This window comes from Microtus ochrogaster, chromosome 1 (genome assembly GCF_000317375.1).
Source record: "Microtus ochrogaster isolate Prairie Vole_2 chromosome 1, MicOch1.0, whole genome shotgun sequence".
Lineage (NCBI taxonomy): Eukaryota > Metazoa > Chordata > Mammalia > Rodentia > Cricetidae > Microtus > Microtus ochrogaster.
In genome coordinates this window covers 96,913,162-96,931,393 of record NC_022009.1, presented here as the reverse complement: position 1 = coordinate 96,931,393, position 18,232 = coordinate 96,913,162, and the positions used below count along the sequence as shown (strand labels likewise).

The following is an 18,232-nucleotide window of genomic DNA, read 5'->3' as shown; positions in this document are numbered from 1 at the left end:
TTTTCATAGGTATTTATATACATTATTTACACTCAAAATAAAGATAACCCTCTGAAACTTCTGGAGACAACTTACCCAGTACATCTTTCCTCAAAAAGTATGAAGTCATTAAGCCAGACACATACTGCTAATTTAATACAGCTGGGACTTTTAAAGGAATGTCCTCGTATATCTTTAAAGAATAAGTGGTTTTTAAAAAATGAGTTTGATAATATTTACTGATACTTAGGCATTCATACTCCAAGTGGTCTCTTCAAAAGATCAGCAGAAAATAGGCTACTTCTTTGTAAGATTTCAATTAGCATGCCTATTCACAGCAGGAAAAATGAAAGATTTTATGGTTAGAATGGTCATCTCATGGACACAAGGGTAGTCCACCCTGCAGAGAGCTTTGTATAGCAAGCTTCATTTTTACATGGAATTCATGATAATTCTTTAAGAACCATATAATTTCATGTTTCTTTCAAAGAAACAAGATTAATTCAGCCTCACATGATACAAAAAAGAAAGCAGTGTTTAAAAATTGGGTAACTTCATTTACCTCTAGGTCTAATTCATTATCTATAAATTGCTTTCCTAAGTAAGGTAAGGATTAACAATAATTGAAGTACACCTTAGAAAATTATGCCATGAAAATAACTAGATTAGTAAATTCAAAATTCATTACATTACTACTGAGCATATTTTCAAAAAATGCATTCAATACACAACACCATAATCTGTGTGCTTATTGATGGCTACTTAATGTACTTGATGATTTTGATCCCCTTAATATAATTTGATTGAGACTATAAGAAAGAGTTAGTAAACCAATAACATTTGGGCGGTCTCAGAGCATATTTGAGATTATAGAAATTCTGGAAGCTGAACAGAAGAGAATACATTAGAAACATCACTAAATAAAGCAAGTTAAATAATAGTATTTAATATTCCTAAACAGGGTTGCCAGATAACACACAGGGTACCCAGTAAGAGCTCGGTCTCCAATTAGACAATGAATAATTTGGTAATACATTCATATATATGTATATATGTATGTATACACACACACACACACATATCCTGCACAGTATTTAGGTGTCACATATTCAAGTCTAGCAATCTATATTTCAAGGCATCTGCTTAGCCATGGCCTAGATATCATTAGTAACCATAAAAGCTAGAAACTAACTTTGTAAAGCTAGTTTATTTGAGAAACTTTCTAAATGACTAGAGAAATCAATTTTGAGGTAGTATGTAACAAAAGCAGCAAAGAATTAATTCAATTATAAAGAATTGAAGTTCATATTCAATAAGTGGTAATTATCACAAATGAATATATATATATAATTTTGTCAAAGAAATTATTTTGTGTAATATTAAAATAATGTATTATTGTAAATAAATAATTATTGTTTAATCTTTCCCCTGAATTTTTGAGTGATTTGTGGTTTTGTGACATAGTTAATAAATGTTCTCTCTTTTGCATAGGAATCATCGTTTTACTCACTTTTTCTAAAATCTATGTCAAAATACAAACTTTCAGTTTTACGTATATCTTATATTGATCAAGATATATTCCTAACCAAAAAAAATAAGATATATTCTTATGTTCCTTTGATTCAATAATAATAAAAATATTATTATTTCAAATAATAAAATACTTGAAAACTAATATACTGGAAATCAAACAGCTTTAAAAGTTTTAAGATGTTAATTGCTGGAATAATGTTCTATCATGATTATTAAAAATTAAAGTTAATTTTAGTTATAATCTAAGTAGATATCATGTTTAGACTTTAAGTCATCATTTTCGTTCTATAACCTTAAAGTATATATTCAGTTCAAGTTTATTTTAATATGTGCAAATACTACATTTACAGAAAATTAAAAAGTTGTACTATGTACTTAGTATAAGTAAAAGCCAAAAATATCAAATATAAGTTCAAAATATAAATAATTAATCATTCTTACTTTCATAAGTAGATTCTGGTTAAATGCATTGATACTGTATATTTGCAAATAAAAAATCTTTATTTTTAACAAAATTGGCAGGGGTAGAACTCAACAATATTCTTGTAAATTGGGGTTTTTTAATTATTAGACAATACAAACAACCCACCAAGAACATCCATTCATTGCTTTTTGTCGTAAAACTCAAAAAAAAAAGAAGGAGAAAGAGAAGGAGAAGAAGGAAGGAGAAGAAGAAGAAGAAGAAGAAGAAGAAGAAGAAGAAGAAGAAGAAGAAGAAGAAGAAGAAGAAGAAGAAGAGAAGGAGGAGGAGGAGGAGGAGGAAGAGGAGGAGGAGTAGGAGGAGAACCAGGCTGTGATAAAATTCCTCACATAAGGTGGAAGAGATCAAACAGTTAGCAAAATGTTTGAGACATTAGCAAGAAAATGCAAATTTGATTCCTGACATTCTTATGAAAAAGTAGAACACAGCGGCACACACAGAGACGGGCAGATCTGAAACTTATTGGCCATCCAGTCCAGTCAAACACATGGAATCGCGGTCCACTGAGAGTTTCTCTCAATAAAAGAAACCAAGAAATGCAATCTATAGCAAGAGAGGAAGATACCTGATCTCAGCATCACGGTACCCACATATGCCCACCACTGCAGCAATGCAACACACACACGTGCACATGCACAGCTCTGGACTTTGAAAGATGATTTTATTAGAATTTAAGTTCCCCAAGTGAAAGTAATTTGCCTCAACCAATTTCTCTGTAGTGATCACCTACCTCTGTCTTTAACCCTCAGTTCCCAATGCCTCCATTTTGCTCACATTGAGTTTGGTTCATACTTCTTAATAGCAATGTGTGCATGAAATATGTTGGTGACAATAAAAAATAAGGATATTGAGAAATAAGCATTTAAATGAGGGAAAGCAGGTGTAAGGAGGCAAAGTACTGTCTCCGAAAAAAAAAATCTATGAGCAAGAACAGGTAGGGCCATAATAAATATATGAAATTTTGGAGACTTGGAAGACTCTGAAATACAAGCAAAAATTTCAGAAGCAGAAACTTTGCAGTATTTTGTTGTTTTTACCTTTTTGCTTTTTACCACTGAGATGCCACTATAATTATTTAGTGATCTCAGAGAAGTTGTCTAAACAATTTCTTCAAAGAGTGAAACTTTCTCCTTCGAGGATACTTCACTGTTGAATCACAGATCATTTCTACAACCCTGGTGGCTGTCTGCTTGCTTAAAATAAAACTCTAGAAGTGGGCACATGGAGTCTTTTCTAAAACATCTATAGACTGATGGGCAAACAGATCTTACAGACTGTTTAAAGACAATATTCTTGTGCATCAGAATCTGCAAGGCATTATGGAGAAAAGGTATATGTCTTTCTGGAAAGGTTATAGTTCACATAAAATGTAAGTTGTGTCTTGTTTTGTGGGCTGGAAAGAGCCCTAACCCTGCATAGTGGTTATATATATATACATATGTATATATAACCAATTTATATATGGAGGCACTCATCTCACATAGTATAATACAATGGATGAGTAAACAAGATCTTCATGGTAATGGTGTATCAAGATGATGAGGATCATTAATAGGCATAAAGCAGAAACTGTCATGCCTTAACTATAAAAAGACTAAAAGCTGGTGACATATGAATAGAATTGTCATTATAACATATCATCTCCTAAAAGCGTTTCATGAAGACCTTAGAAAAAAACATTAGAAAAAATACTTAAATTCGAGGAAAAAATACAGTGCTTCTCCTTGATTGCAGTGAATTTGGCAGAAATGTCTAGGCTTGAAGAAAACAGAAAGGGGTCCACCACTGTCTCAGATTCCAGCAGAGGACTAGGATTATAGTTAACATATTTGGAAATAGCTTGCCTTCCATTACTCTGATTTTCAAAAAGCAATAAAATATCCTACACGGAAAAAAGTCTGTGCAGCTGTCTTGAGGCAAGTTCACCTCTAAGGACAACTGTGGAAGAAGTTGGGGTTGGAGGTGGGGTGAGACGAGATTTCCAAAGACGAATTCTGCCCCGCTCTCTACATATCACAGACCCGAGATAATGTCAGCTGCAAAGAAAAGTTAGGAATCCACAGAAGACGGCTGGATATGTTTTACCTAAAATTTTTAACTAAGAAAAAAGAATAAGGCGGATGATAATCACCAACTAATATCAAATTTACTTTATAACTGAGATCAAATCTTCTTTTCTCATAGAATATTGCTTCTGGGCTTATTCTTTTACAGGGAGACACAAGTCAGTCTTGTTATGCAAAGTCTGACTCTGTAATTCACAGGGTTATTGGCGTCGTAAAGACTATGTTCTCTAAAGCATTTTCTCCGAATAGGCCAGGAGATTGTCAGTAACCTCGGATCAAGTACCTCTTATGTGAAAATAACCACATATCATAATCTACTAGTATTTCTATACATTCAATTCTCTCATACTGACACAGAGAGAGCAAAAAAGCAACAACAAAAAAAGCCCTTGGATATAATTTGACCCTTTCAGTAACATGCTTTCCCTATGTGCCCCTAAGAAGTTATCTTGTTCCTTTCCTCCTTCCTTCCTTTTCCCTCCTTCTCTCCCTCCTTGGCAGCACTGGGGTGGAAATTTGAGCTTTATGCCTGCTAGTCAGTCATTGTACCATTGTCCTTCCACCTCTGTTTACAGTTTTCTAATCAAAATTGACCTAAGAAATAAATTATATATTATTGTTGTTTATCATCTTAGCCACGCATTTTCAGGAGCAGAGAAAGGATGTGGGGGGACTACTTCCTACATTTGCTACATTGAGCCAGTCTCTCCTTCGTTTTCATTTCATGCTGGAGCCATTGTTGTTCAGTCCTTTAGAGTCACAACACGCAGCCACGTCACTCAGAATCCCAGCAGGAAAATAAAGCATACTGCCTGTAGCAAAGCCCTCAGAACTGTATTCTTTCATATGCCTAGGATTCAAATGTGAATTGCTTAAAAACATTTGGACTACAGATGAATGGTCCCCAAGAAAAAGCAAGGCTCTCCTTCACCTTCTAGAAGGAACTAGAAACCTACTATAAGAATTGATTCTCATTTAATAATTTTTAATGTGGGGACAGTAAGAATATCTATGTATGGTAATACATTTAGATGAATTTGCATTAAATGAAATGCATAAAAATATACTAGGATCATAACAGACTCTTAGTTGCTGCTCCCTCTTTCTGCTGGTATTTGAAAGAGCTTTAATTTAACCAAAATATAGCCTTCTGGAATTTAGCCAAAACAAATTTATACTGTGCATCTAAATTTAGGTTATAGATTTATAACCTAAATCTATAGGTTATAGATTCATCATACTAAAACTTTTACTTTAAAATATATTATTTCTTTCAAGCATTTGCTCTTCAGTTTCATATTTTGCTCACACAATTCCCATCAGCATCCCTCTGCTCCATTAGAAACTTTAAATGGATGATACACAGTTACTGGACTGCATAAGACTTCCTGATTTGCATTGTAATATAAAAATCTTTCTGGAAGATCACCAAATATGTCTCATTCTGATAAAGTAACCACATTTTCTGGTGTTGATACGATGAGAATGTTAAAGTAACATACAAATAGGACAAAATCCATGAACTTCATTCATGAAGAGGAAAAATGCTTAAATGCATTCAGTGCATTGACAGAACTCACAAGCTAAATAGTGCAAAAAAGGAAAACATGTCTTAACATTTTTCACTTTTTATATCATTGAAAACAGCATTAGTAAATTCAGGAAGTAGATAATTACAAAAAATAAAATTTGTTTTTGAACAGGAGATTTAAGATGATGTAAGAATATTATGATTCTGGAGGAGAAATTGAGCATGGGCATGAATCTTAGTATTTTGGTCTTTTGTTTATTTTGTTTTCAGAAAAAATAATGATATCCATGTAGAGAGACAGAAATATGATAGGTAGATGATAGATAGATAGATAGATAGATAGATAGATAGATAGATAGATAGATAGATAGATAGATAAAGGTTTATTTCTCTGGGGTGTTAGAATTATTTGTGAAATAAATTCACACATATCTGTAAAACTGCGGTTAGAATGCAGAAGACAAAACCCACAGAGAATCATAAAGTAGTGAGAATGTTCACCCAAAGTCAAATGAAAATCCATTACATAGTAAAATCTACACAGTGCCTTGGGGGTATTTCAAATAGGCTTTTACCAACATTTGATAATTCGGTTTGATTTAGACTATGGAGCAAAATTCAGATACCACGCTGATTGAGAGAATCAGGTGTAATCAATAATTTAGTGAAGAAATAGGTATGAGAATTCCCTTTGGCTTTTATGTGTTCAGTCCCTGACCTAAGTAAGTACACACACACACACAGACACACACACACACACACACACACACACACACACACACACACATTTCTCCTACATTTCACAAAAATGTGTAAGTTTCCATTCTGAGTGCGGTTTGTGTTCTCTGAAGTTGCAGAGCACCTGTGTCTCTCACTTAGAAGTACTGATACTATTAGGCATAACAATATCCTGTCAATAGCCATAACTTACACTAATGGTCAAACACAACTGTCAAAATATAGTGCAGATAAATCATATTAGACATGGATTTGTTTAATTCTTTCCTTTAATTTTTTTTTGGCCAGAAAGAATATAAATCCCTTATTTTCTACAATCAGTAAACCTAACATGTTACATTCTATATGAAAGCAAAATTCTTGTTTTCAAAATGAGGATTCTGTGTCACTGTTTGTTTTACATAAGCAAGTCTTCCCTCAGTATAAATACACAAGCTGAGTAAAATAGAAAGAATGAAAATTTCAAAAGTTGTAGTTTCTAGGCCATAACTAACATCATCATAAAATGAATGAAGATTAATCTCTGCTGCATATTAGACATTGGGTTCTGTAAGATCTTAATGGATAAAGAGGTAAAATGGGAATACTGTACTTTTAACACGTGTGCTCTGTGAAAGAATACATTAACTGCAGATGCAAAATAGTGATTTATTGTGGAGAGAACACGTGGTCTCTGATTTTTCTCTCAGAGTGAAAGAGGGCATAATTAGTTCTATTTAAGCTCTGAATTTCAATTTTGTCCATACTCAGACTGATGTCATTGTTTCCATTTTAACTGAATATATGATATATGGTTTCCTCCACACTTAATGAGTGCTTCCTTAGACCGGGCACTGTGCTTTAAATATGTTAAATAATTTAATTTCCACAATAAGCTCCTAAGGGAAGTTTTATAGATAGGAAAGGGTTACAGCAAGACTAAAGAAGTTTTGTAGATAACATAGTTACTGGCTGGGTCAGCCTTAATTTGTCTCTCTGTATAACAGATTTTCAACTTGCCATGACACCTCGGACACAAGGAAATGCATTAAGAACATGCATGAGAAACCACCCTAGGCTGTGAGAACAAATATCATAAAAATGAATTCTGCAAGGAGAATAAAAAAAGTCACACATTTTAATACAGTGTCCCAAGTTATAACATAAGCAAAAGGGATAAAATTGAAGAAAACTGGTCAAAATAGCCACTCAGCAAGTGGCAAGACTATACAGTATTTCTCGGGTTTTATACGTTTTCAGATTGACTGCTGGAAGCACTGTGGGCTGTGAGGTTTATTTCTGATGGGAAGGATGGGTGTTTGCATGAGACATGTGGAGAACACATGTGAGGACCACACTATACTTCTTCACTGTCTAGGATGACTGAGCAAGGGGCAGGTGGTCTCTCTAACCACCCTGACATGTAGGGTGACAGGTAGGAAGAGCTCAACCTCTCTGAAAAAAGAAATGAGTTCAGCTCCGCAGGATGGTGAGTTATTAAACACACCTGTGTCCACTTCTAATTTCAGCCAGACTTTTGATTCCATTTTTAGCTTTCATCTGGAGAGTCCTCCAGAATATTATAGTTTATTTACTGAGCATATTAGTTGTATTTTAAATGAAGTTATTGATCTTTCTATTTGTGCATATATCTGTGGTAGGTTTTGAGATGTAATTCTTCTGCATGCCAGCTAAGGCTAGAGGACATTGATGTGGTTCTATACCAAGAAAAATTAAAGTACAAAACCTCTAAAGTATTTCAGCATTCAAACTACATTTAAAAAAAAAAAAAACATGCCATGGTGTTCTCAACAATAATTTGCAAAGAACAGCTTGAAGCACTAGCCAGTGCTCTTGCTCTGTCTCTCTCTCCCTCTGTCCTCCTGCATTTTATTGTATTTTTTTTATAATTTTACACTATCAAGAGGTTCTCTAATAATATATAGTTATAATAAAAAAGAGTATTGTGGATGGTCCTTTGAAATTAGGAAGCAAATGTAATATCTTGACATTAGCTTAAATAAAATTTAAAGTTAAGGTTAAAGGATTGTGTTTTTTTTTTATCTATCTGGGTTTTCATTGAAAGAAATTATAATATTCCATATTGTATACTTTCAGTAATAATTATCAAAATAAAATTTTGATATTACTGAAATAAAAATTGAAATGCTCAAGGATCACATATATAACCTCTCACAGAATTTTAATTGTGAGAGGAAAAAAATTAAATTATTCAAAGTCAGGCTATTTTCTACAAATAATTCAGCAACGTAATCCTGAATTTAGAAAATCCTTAGTAAATTCATTAATACCATCACCCAATTCCTTAGATTAATTCAAGTCACAAAGAATTGGAGTTTATTTCAACCAATCAACAAAACATTTCATTTTGTCTACTATTGAGCTACCTTTTGGCTGATATGAAATTACGAATACATATTGTAATTATGTACTGTCATACAATCAAAATGCTCATATTCAATTCTAAAATTATTTACTGTAGCCTGAATTCACAAGCTTTAGCCCACGGATTGCACTGAAGAGCACTGACCCCTTGTAAAAACCTTTGAATTCAGTGGCTTCATTACATCATTATTTTCTATTCTTTCCTGCAAAGTGGGCACTCACTCTCTATTGTTAAATCCAGTCTTCGCGTTCACTAATATTAACTCTTATTTGATGATTTTTGTCTTTCATTGCATACTTCTAAAACACATGTTTGACTCAAGTTTCTGCATTCCAAGGTTAAAGCAACCATTTAATCTATGCTCTAAAATACAAAACTCAGATATAATGATTATATGTGGCATTAATCATCTGCTCACTTTGCACATAGTAAGAAAAGCATGACCACTAGGAGACTTAAGACAAGCACATGTGTAACGCGATCATGACAATTAACAAAACGCTCTCTTTCTATTTAATTGCGGACTATTTTACAGATCATTAAGGCTGATCTTCTTTTCTTAAAATCCAGTGGAGGATAACATAGCATCAAACATAGAGAATTCTCCATATTAAGAAAAATAAATTAACTCAATAATGAGATACCCCAACATAGTATATGTTAAATTTCTACTTACTTGCTAGCAACTTATATACTATGACATATTAAGTGGTCTGGGGAACTTTTTAACCTATGCAATCCAGTTATTCAATGCATATATAGAATAGTTGATGCATGTATGCTTGTTTGAATTCTAGGCAACTCCGAAAAGGTTTTCTTTAAATTATAGTTATTTTGCTTCTTTTTCTTGATGTCTTATTTTCTATCATAAATCTGCCTATGAGGTAGAAGACAGAGATCTCAAGAAACTCAATTTCTTTTTTTTTTTCTTTAAAATTCTAAAGAAAGAAAGTCTATGAAGTCAACTACAGTGACACGGAAAAACAAGGGAAATGAAATGCAGTTTTCTCAAAGCTTCTCCTCTGGAAAGCTGAACCTTTTTCTTCCTTGCTGGACTCAGCTAGAGAGTAACAGTTTGTGAGAAAAAGCAATATCAAGGGCCTAGAAAGTGAAATTCTGTCAAATCACAGATGGCATCTGCATATGTCTGGAGTTTGTAGGCTTAGCGTGTGAGCTGTTTCTCCCTCCCTCGGGAGCAAACACCAGTGTGCTGGCCAGGGCATTTCCGCCAGTTCTACTTTAACATTTCAAGAGGCTAAATGCTTTCTTTTCTTCTCTGTCCTCTTGAAGACGGAGGAACTGATTACTGTCTTCTATCTGTAGATTTAGGATGTCCTTGCTCCTCTTTTCTTCTCAATCTGCCCCTCATCAATGTTTTTTTTTTTAAAAAAAAAAATACTGTTTAGATGTGTTGATTTTTATCATGTTCATCTACTAATTGTAAATTTCCATTAAACATTATCACAAATTGTGATAATTCTCTACTGGGGTTTCAAAGAGATATAAAGTTCTAGCATCTCAATTTTACATTTCTTTTATTATAATCTGGCATTTAAGTTGACATATTCAACTGTGTGTTTCCATAAAATCTACTAAATCAACAGCATATTATATTTAGTCAATCAAAAAGACACAAAGATAAGAGCGAAGCATATCTGACAGACTAAACAACACAAAGATAGCTACAATATGCTATATATTTAAAAAAATCTGCTCCCTAAATTGTTCTTTTCTATATACATTAGTAGATAATACAGTTTACTGATGATTTTCCAATACTGTCAGAACAATTACTTGCTAAAAAATTTTAGTAGAATTTTACATCATTTCATTTATTCCAATAATAGAAGCTCTAAATTACAAATAGAATAATCATTAGTATGGATGGAAATAGTTCTAAACAAGGTGTGGCAGTGACTTGGAGGGCCTTGGAATACTTTCAGTGTTTTGGAACCTGGACAGATGTTTGGGACACTGATTACATAAGAGGAGAGTTCTCATCTTGAGAAAATTTAAGTTAGGTGTTTATATGAATTTTCAGGATATTTATGTACAGAACACATCACTAAAATCTTAAACTGTTTCCTATCTTTAAAACCAAATTACTTGTAAGTATAAATAACGTTTATGTGACTAATGGAAATTTGACCAACAATAGTAATGAAGAAATATTTTCAAGGTTAGAGTATATAAAGCATCTATAAATGTATATTTATAGAATTAAACAGTACCAAATATTCAGTTCAAATATATTTCTTAATCTAGTTTTTGAATTAAAAGAAAACTATCTCTTTTGAAACTCATGGTTAAATATGAATTAAATAACATGACTTGTAGATTTATTTTTAAATGTTTGAATGAAAATAAAGTTATATTGGATTTTCGGTGAAACAAATTCAGTCAAAACTTGAGGCAACAATATTCAGTATAAAATTTCTCTATCATTTCATATGACTGAACACATATGAATTTAACAATAGGAGTCAATTACTATTATATAATCTATTTCATAACCATTGGTCTTCCAAGAAAGACTGAAATAAACAAATAGGTAAATACTTATGTTCATTTTAAACATAAAAATCTGATGCATAATTTATGTAAACTTACATGTAATAAATCTCAAAATTCCACCAATATAGTGGTTAAGATCGCCTACCATTTTCTATACAAATTTTCTAGACTTCAGATGTACAGCAGCTGACAGACTATCATACTAACTCTCAGATTTATGGACTGTCTCCCACAAGCCTTCCTGTGAAACACTTTGAAGTCACAAAGTCAACCAAGTCTATTCCATCAAGACGCCTCTGCCATATTTATTCAGTTTGCTAATGTCACAGTTGATTCATGGCTTTGTGATATGTTGTACTTCAAAAAGCAACCTACTACATCCTTAATTAGAGATGAGAGGAATCAGGGTGCTATGACCATTTCTTCCTACACCAAAATTTAAAATAGAAACTGTATCTGTAATTGATTTCACTCATTATACATTACTTATTTACAGTGATGTTTTTGCACATAAACAACCTTAAAACCTATTTGAATATCATGCTTATAGGTTGATTTTTTAACAAGTAAGGCTTTATTTGGTTTTTGAGTTAGAGGCCAACTTGAGCTATACTTCTAGACCCTGTGTAAAAACAAGTAAACAAAATATTTTCATAGATTCTATCTTAGCAGCTGTCCCGATGACACAGGCCCATGATTCCAATATGAGATTGCTGAGTTGGAATGACCATGAGTTAGACACCTGCCTCAGCTATATAGTAATATCTCATCAATATTGTTTTGTACAATATAGTAGTATCTAATTTTCATCGCAAACATAGCCATTGGCATATACATGAAACTTAAAATTGTTACTGATAAACTGAAGTTAACTTGTCAGTGTGTAAAAGCAGGTAATAATCAAGTACTCAACATAAGACTTGGGACGGTATAGTGTATGATTGAGGGAAATATCAATATTTAAAAGAGAAAATGCTATGTTAACTACATTTTTTTTCTAGCAGTGAAAATTAACCCTTGTTGCAATACTTAGCACTGAAACAAGCCATGCAATTTGCCTACAATGCCATAGTTAATTTGCTGTTGTTCTTGAGCTTTATGCACTGTTGCTTTAAAAAGAAAAAGGCTAATCTTAAACATCGAATGGATAAACTAAAATTGATTGCATCACCTTGTTTACTAACAAGTAACTTGTCCTATCCATGGCAGAAGACGAGAGGGGAGCTGATTAAATGAATTCCATTGTCAAGCATGACCACAGCTCTACCTGTGATAACTTTTGGAAACAATTAAAAACTAAATTCAATAAAGTACAATACTCCTGTTGAGGGTATGTTGGTGTACAGTACTTCCAGGTGAGTGTATAAATATGGATGTACCCATGCAACCTAATGATGAAGATAGAACATAGAAATGTATTGATAATTATTTGTTGATCTCAATTACTTCAAGCTATAATTGATCATTTTGACTGGCACTCCATTGTAGAGACACCGAAACTTAATCACAATTACAGTCTGCAAAATCTCTTCAAATATTTTAAGAGGGTGTCTCTGAAAAAAAAAAGCATACAGTAAGAAGGACATTGCTATGTAACTCATAGTATATGTGTTAAATATCAAGTTATGGGTTGACTCTAGACTCAGTAGCTAAAACTCCAATTATAGATACAAGCTTTTCTGGCTCACAAGTTGTTTCCATCCATGTCCTTTAAAAATTAATAGCATTCTGAGATTCGATGCTTTCAGACCTCTATATTCTCTCCACTTGGAATGATCTAGATTATTCTTTGCAGTGACTAGGACGACCTAAGGAGCCCCAAATTTCAAGTACTTTTTATTCTCTATATAACACCAGCAAAGATGAGACTGGCTTTAGCTTTTATTCACCAGTATTTGTGTATGTAGTATTTTTATAATACTAGAGGCTGTACCCATCAGGTAGTTTTGCAAATTTTAGGCAGCTTTCCACCCTAAACACCATACCCCACCCTCTTTTAATTTATTTTTTGAGACAGTGTCTTTATAACTCCCCCAGGCAGTATTTGAGCTCTCTTTACAGACCAGATTGGCACTGAAACTCCTGCCTCAGAATACTGAATAGTAAATTAGTGTTCTATCTACTGGGCCTAGTTTTATAATTTTTTAGTCTTAAACAACCAATAACAACAGTCTTACACTATTTTCAAGCTACATTATCTAAATAATTTTAACTCCACACAAAGAAGGAGTTTATGGAGACACACTCGGCCAAGAAGAGTCTAGGACACTGAGTATTGAATATTGTTTAATGATATTTATAGGCAAATCAATTTGCATATTCCAGGATTATCTACAAGATATTTATAACTTAAATTATTCATATGTTGATTCAGAAATCCTCAGTAAGATGAAGCAGGAAAAATAATTCCATATGTAGGCGTTCCTTTTCATTGAATAATTCTACTTAGGTTTTAATTGATTATCTTCTTTTGTTAGAATCTTATGATGGACAAATGCTTAAATGGGGTTACTTCCAATGTGCAAAACAAGAAAGAGGGTGGAAATGATCTGTAATATAAAATGAGGTGTACAAAAATGTTAATATGCTAAAAATGAAAGTGTGCAGGATATAAATTTTCCTTGGTTACACAAAGTCTCACAGCAAATGGAATATTATGTAAAATAACAGCTAACTTTATCTGTTCCCTTCTCTTCACATTCATTCTTGAATAACATTTTAACTGATCCTGTATATTTGCTCAAAGACATAATTGTAAATGACTTCAGTAAACAGTATTTATACAGGATATTAAACAAAGAGATGGCTAAATCAAGAAGAAGGCATGTACTTACTAGCTTCATAGAAAAGTGAAAGATGGAGAATCACATGTAAGATACTCAAAAACATGAAGCTGGAGGAACACCTCACAGACAAGGTACAAAGTGGTTTTAATTAAAACGCTGAGTCAAGAGTCATGAATGACAATTTCAGTCCCTTAAGATTTAATATGTTACAAGAACAAATCAAAATAAGTTTAAATGCTGAAAATGTTGAAAGATAAGAACAAATCAAAAGAAATTTAAGTTCTAAAAAGGATGAATAGTAAATCATAATTTAAACACCATTATCTCGAATAAGTTCAAATTTTATTGCCCTCTGAAATCCCACATATATTATCTAAATAAAGGACTAAACTAACATTTTAAGTTGTGAAAGCAGATGTTTGCTTTAAAAGTGCAAAAATCGTGCTTATGCCAAGATATGTGAACGAATGAATGATGATAGTATTATGTAAACTCACATACTTAAAAAATATTCACTCTTCACTGTTCATAAGTGATTTAAAATATACTATGCATTGCTCGGTAGATCTGGAAGTGTCAAGAGAGTAATTGTGTCAGGAGAAAATATAGGACAGAAGCAAATTTTAGCAACATTTGCAATTGCTTGGAAACACATTATTTTTAATAATGATCACACAAGTTTCTTCTCAGCGTATGATGGCTTGGGCAAATCATTTATAAGATTATCAAACTCAGGTCAATTGAATTGACAGACATATTTAAATGGCACTTTAAAAATTGCAGGGTTATGAATAAGGCAAGAACGGTGACTAAAGGAACTGTAAGAATTCTTTAGCAAAGGGATTAGGGCTTTCTTGGATGGACACTAGTTTGCCATCAGCCAGTGTAAAGATGTGCAGTGGTAAGAGTTAGCTGTGGAGACACACAACGCCAAGGTAAGAAACCCCCAGCACTGGCAGATGAGCACGCATAGGAAATGAAACACTGGGTCTCACTGTTGCCTCTCTGAAGAGTTTTCATAACTTCTAACGCTATTAGTTAAGATACACCAGAAGAAAGAACTTAAAGAGCAGAGTGACAACCAGTTGTCTCATATCCCTAGGTTATAGGGAGGACCCAGACAGCTGCTGTCTTCAGTTAAGCGCAGTGATGATGGAAACTGGGAATACATGAAGGGCTTGCACATATAGGAACTAACGGGATTAGGTGAACATCAGATTCTGACAGTAGACACAGGGCTGAGCTGTGCTACTGATTGTTTGTTATCATTAATTTCCAGGAGAAGTGAGTAAGCTATTTGTTTACAGGAGATTTCTTCATAATCCTGGAGTCACGGAAGTTAATCGAGAAACAGCTCCACTAGAGTGAGAACTGGGATTTGTCAAAAATGGACGAAGTGAAAATCTAAGTAAATTGGGTTCATGGATCTGGGAGTGAGGAAAGAAGAAGAAGAGATCAACAACAAAGCTCTCAGAAGATTTGATTAATAAGTAACCGAGCTTGGAGGAAAAATGAGCATTCAAAGAAATTACTTTGCTGAAAAGAAAAATCACAAAAATCATAAAATCATTTACTGATGGCTGTAACTATATGACAGAAATGTTTTTTAAAATACTTTAATAAAAAACACTCTGTAGATTTAACAAATCTGCTATACTATGGTGTTACTGGAATGGATATATCCCAAAAATACCACCGCACAGAGTTATATAAATATTCTAGCAATGAGTGTCAGTAAGAAAGTCATTTTGTCTTGAATTCTGTATATGCTCTCAACACACTATTGAGTTCAGCAAATTATGAAAACTCACAGAAGGCACACTGAGATAATGAAGACATTGGGAGGGATGTTACTAAACAAAGCATGTTCCTCACTTCCCATCAGCTCGAGGCTGGAAGTGGTCAGAAGCCGATGCCCAAAAAAAGCTGTTAACTAACTTTGGATTCACTAAGAAGAGATCTGGGTAGACTATCAGCAACAATTTAGGTGCAATGTTTTAAATGTTTTATCTTTTCATTGTGGTCGAAGTGAGCAGCAAAATTTTAAAAGAATGCACAAGCTGATAGGAAGCAGTGGGACAAGAGATCTTTTGCTGCACAAGTGATAGTCCAAATGCTTCTAACATGAAGGCCTGATGGACTACAACATGTTTCAGCAAGTGGTTCCCTCTAAACTGATGAGTCTAGAAAGTTCTCTGGGCTTAAGAAGTTTTCAAGAACGTTACATCAGCCATGTTTCATTGCTTCATTTAATATGTTGAACGTGTCAAAAAATTCCATATCACGAATACAGGATGAATGATTACTACACACTGGAGGGAAAGAAGACATAAATGAACATATCTTAAAGAAAAAAAATAAAATCATCAGAAAATGTTCCTTGTGTATCCTCATGCTTGTTTTTTTTTTTTTTTTTTTTTTATCCCTATAAGAATAAAAGAATAAACAAGATTAAAGACACCTATGACAATTTATGCTTAAGAGAATGTGGGGCATGGAAAAAAAAAAAAAAAACTCCATCCTGGAAGTACAAACTAACACAGCTGCTTTAGATCTTAGTTTGGCAATTTCTCAAAATTAGGCAACCATCTACCTTAAGCTAAGTGTTTAACAAAGGGACTTTTATTTTCTCCCCTCCCAAAAAGCTGCTCTGCTACTTCATTTAGCAGGCTGAGAAAATCACTGTAGGGTTCCTTATGGGATTTATCTAATCTTTGCCTGGGGGTGGTAGCAGACCCCTTAGGGGGTATTATTCCCCACACCCTCAGTCCTGCTTGTTGAATGGGAGTTAATATCCTTGGGGGAAAGCAGGTTTGAACTTCTTTTTTATTATAAGGGCTTTCCCCTAACAATTTTTGCAGGGTCCAACATTTAGATCTTTTTCTTTGATTATGTTGTGATAGTTCCCCACAATTCTCTGTAAATTCAGTCCTCCATAAAATATAATCTTCTCCTATGAGTGTGGCACATGTTAAACAGTTCCAATCATTGGGGGTTAACCATTTGTCTGAATATGTGACTCTCAAAATTCTAGAAGAAAATAACTATGGCATTAATCAAATAAGTTGGGGAATGATAGATTGTAGGGCCATAAAAACTGATACTAGTAGAATGGATACTATCTTATGTTCTTTTCCATAATTGTGACTTAATATGTAAAAAAAATCAGTTCTTAAGGTAAAAAATAAATTTCATTTTGGATCAAGTTTTCAGTTTGTGGGTTCATTGGTTCCATTACGTCTGGCTCTCTAGTGAACCAATAAATCATGGCCTAAACACATAATGAAACAATGTGCTACTCAACTGTGGATTGTATTTTTAATAACCCCATTATTAGAAAGTTTATTACACTAGTGACCTTGATAATTCCATTTCTTTACTCTTCCATCAGTTCCGTGTCTAGGATGAGTAAATGCTCATTCATGTCACTTCAGGCATAATATCACTTGACAAAAATTTTGTTAGCTCACAAACATGTCACAGGCTTGTAATTAACCTGTGAACACATAGGTCTTTGGCAAATATTTTTCCAAAAAATATTAACCTGTCTTGAAAAACCAAAAAAAGGAACTTTTGAAATTAATTTTATAAATAAAGCCACATATAACTATTAACTGTAATTTTGAGAAAAATACTATATCTATATCATGTGTTATATAAATCTGGATTCTGGATTAGAACCTCAGCAATAGTGAACAGTTTGGAGTGTTGAAGGTTCAGAACCTACTACAGACATCATTGGACTATGGAATATTCATTACCCACTTCATTATATATCCTAACATTAGGCAAATCCTTTAAATTTTATGAATAAACTCTCACTTTTTGTAAACTCAAAATCTAAGAATGCAATTAGATAGCCTTAAAGATTTTTAGAGGAGATTTTCCTGCTTCTGTAATCTCCTTACACAAAAGTATTTAAGAATCATCTTGTGTTATAACTTTATTCTCCTATTATAAAAACTTCAGGTACCATATTAAACATGGTATTTGGGGTATCCTGAAACTGTTTTTCTAGCTCATTGTCAATCATATTCTCCTCCTATTTTTGGTAAAAGACAAGTCCGTTTGTGAAACAGAGGACTAAGGAAAATCAATTATTTTATCAAAATCATACCTGACCCTTATTGTATTCAAGGTTTCTTTGACTCAACGTAAGTCTTTGTAGAAGATTACACTATCACCTTTCTAGGAAACCATACTTGGATCTTTTTTTTT

General features: G+C 33.3%; 1 protein-coding gene across 4 annotated transcripts in view; it reads right to left on the bottom strand.

Annotated features, from left to right (window-relative positions):
* Positions 1-18,232, bottom strand: part of Pcdh10 (protocadherin 10) — a 62,600-nt gene that overhangs the window by 25,430 nt on the left and 18,938 nt on the right. Inside the window, exon 5 of one of the 4 annotated variants that reach the window (XM_005343942.3) lies at positions 13,546-13,777. The exons of the other annotated variants lie outside the window; for them this stretch is intronic. Within the exon in view, the coding sequence (XP_005343999.1) occupies positions 13,737-13,777 (41 nt within the window). The 3' untranslated portion in view covers positions 13,546-13,736. Of the gene's footprint in view, positions 1-13,545; positions 13,778-18,232 lie in introns of those variants that run through there. 4 annotated transcript variants of the gene reach the window in all.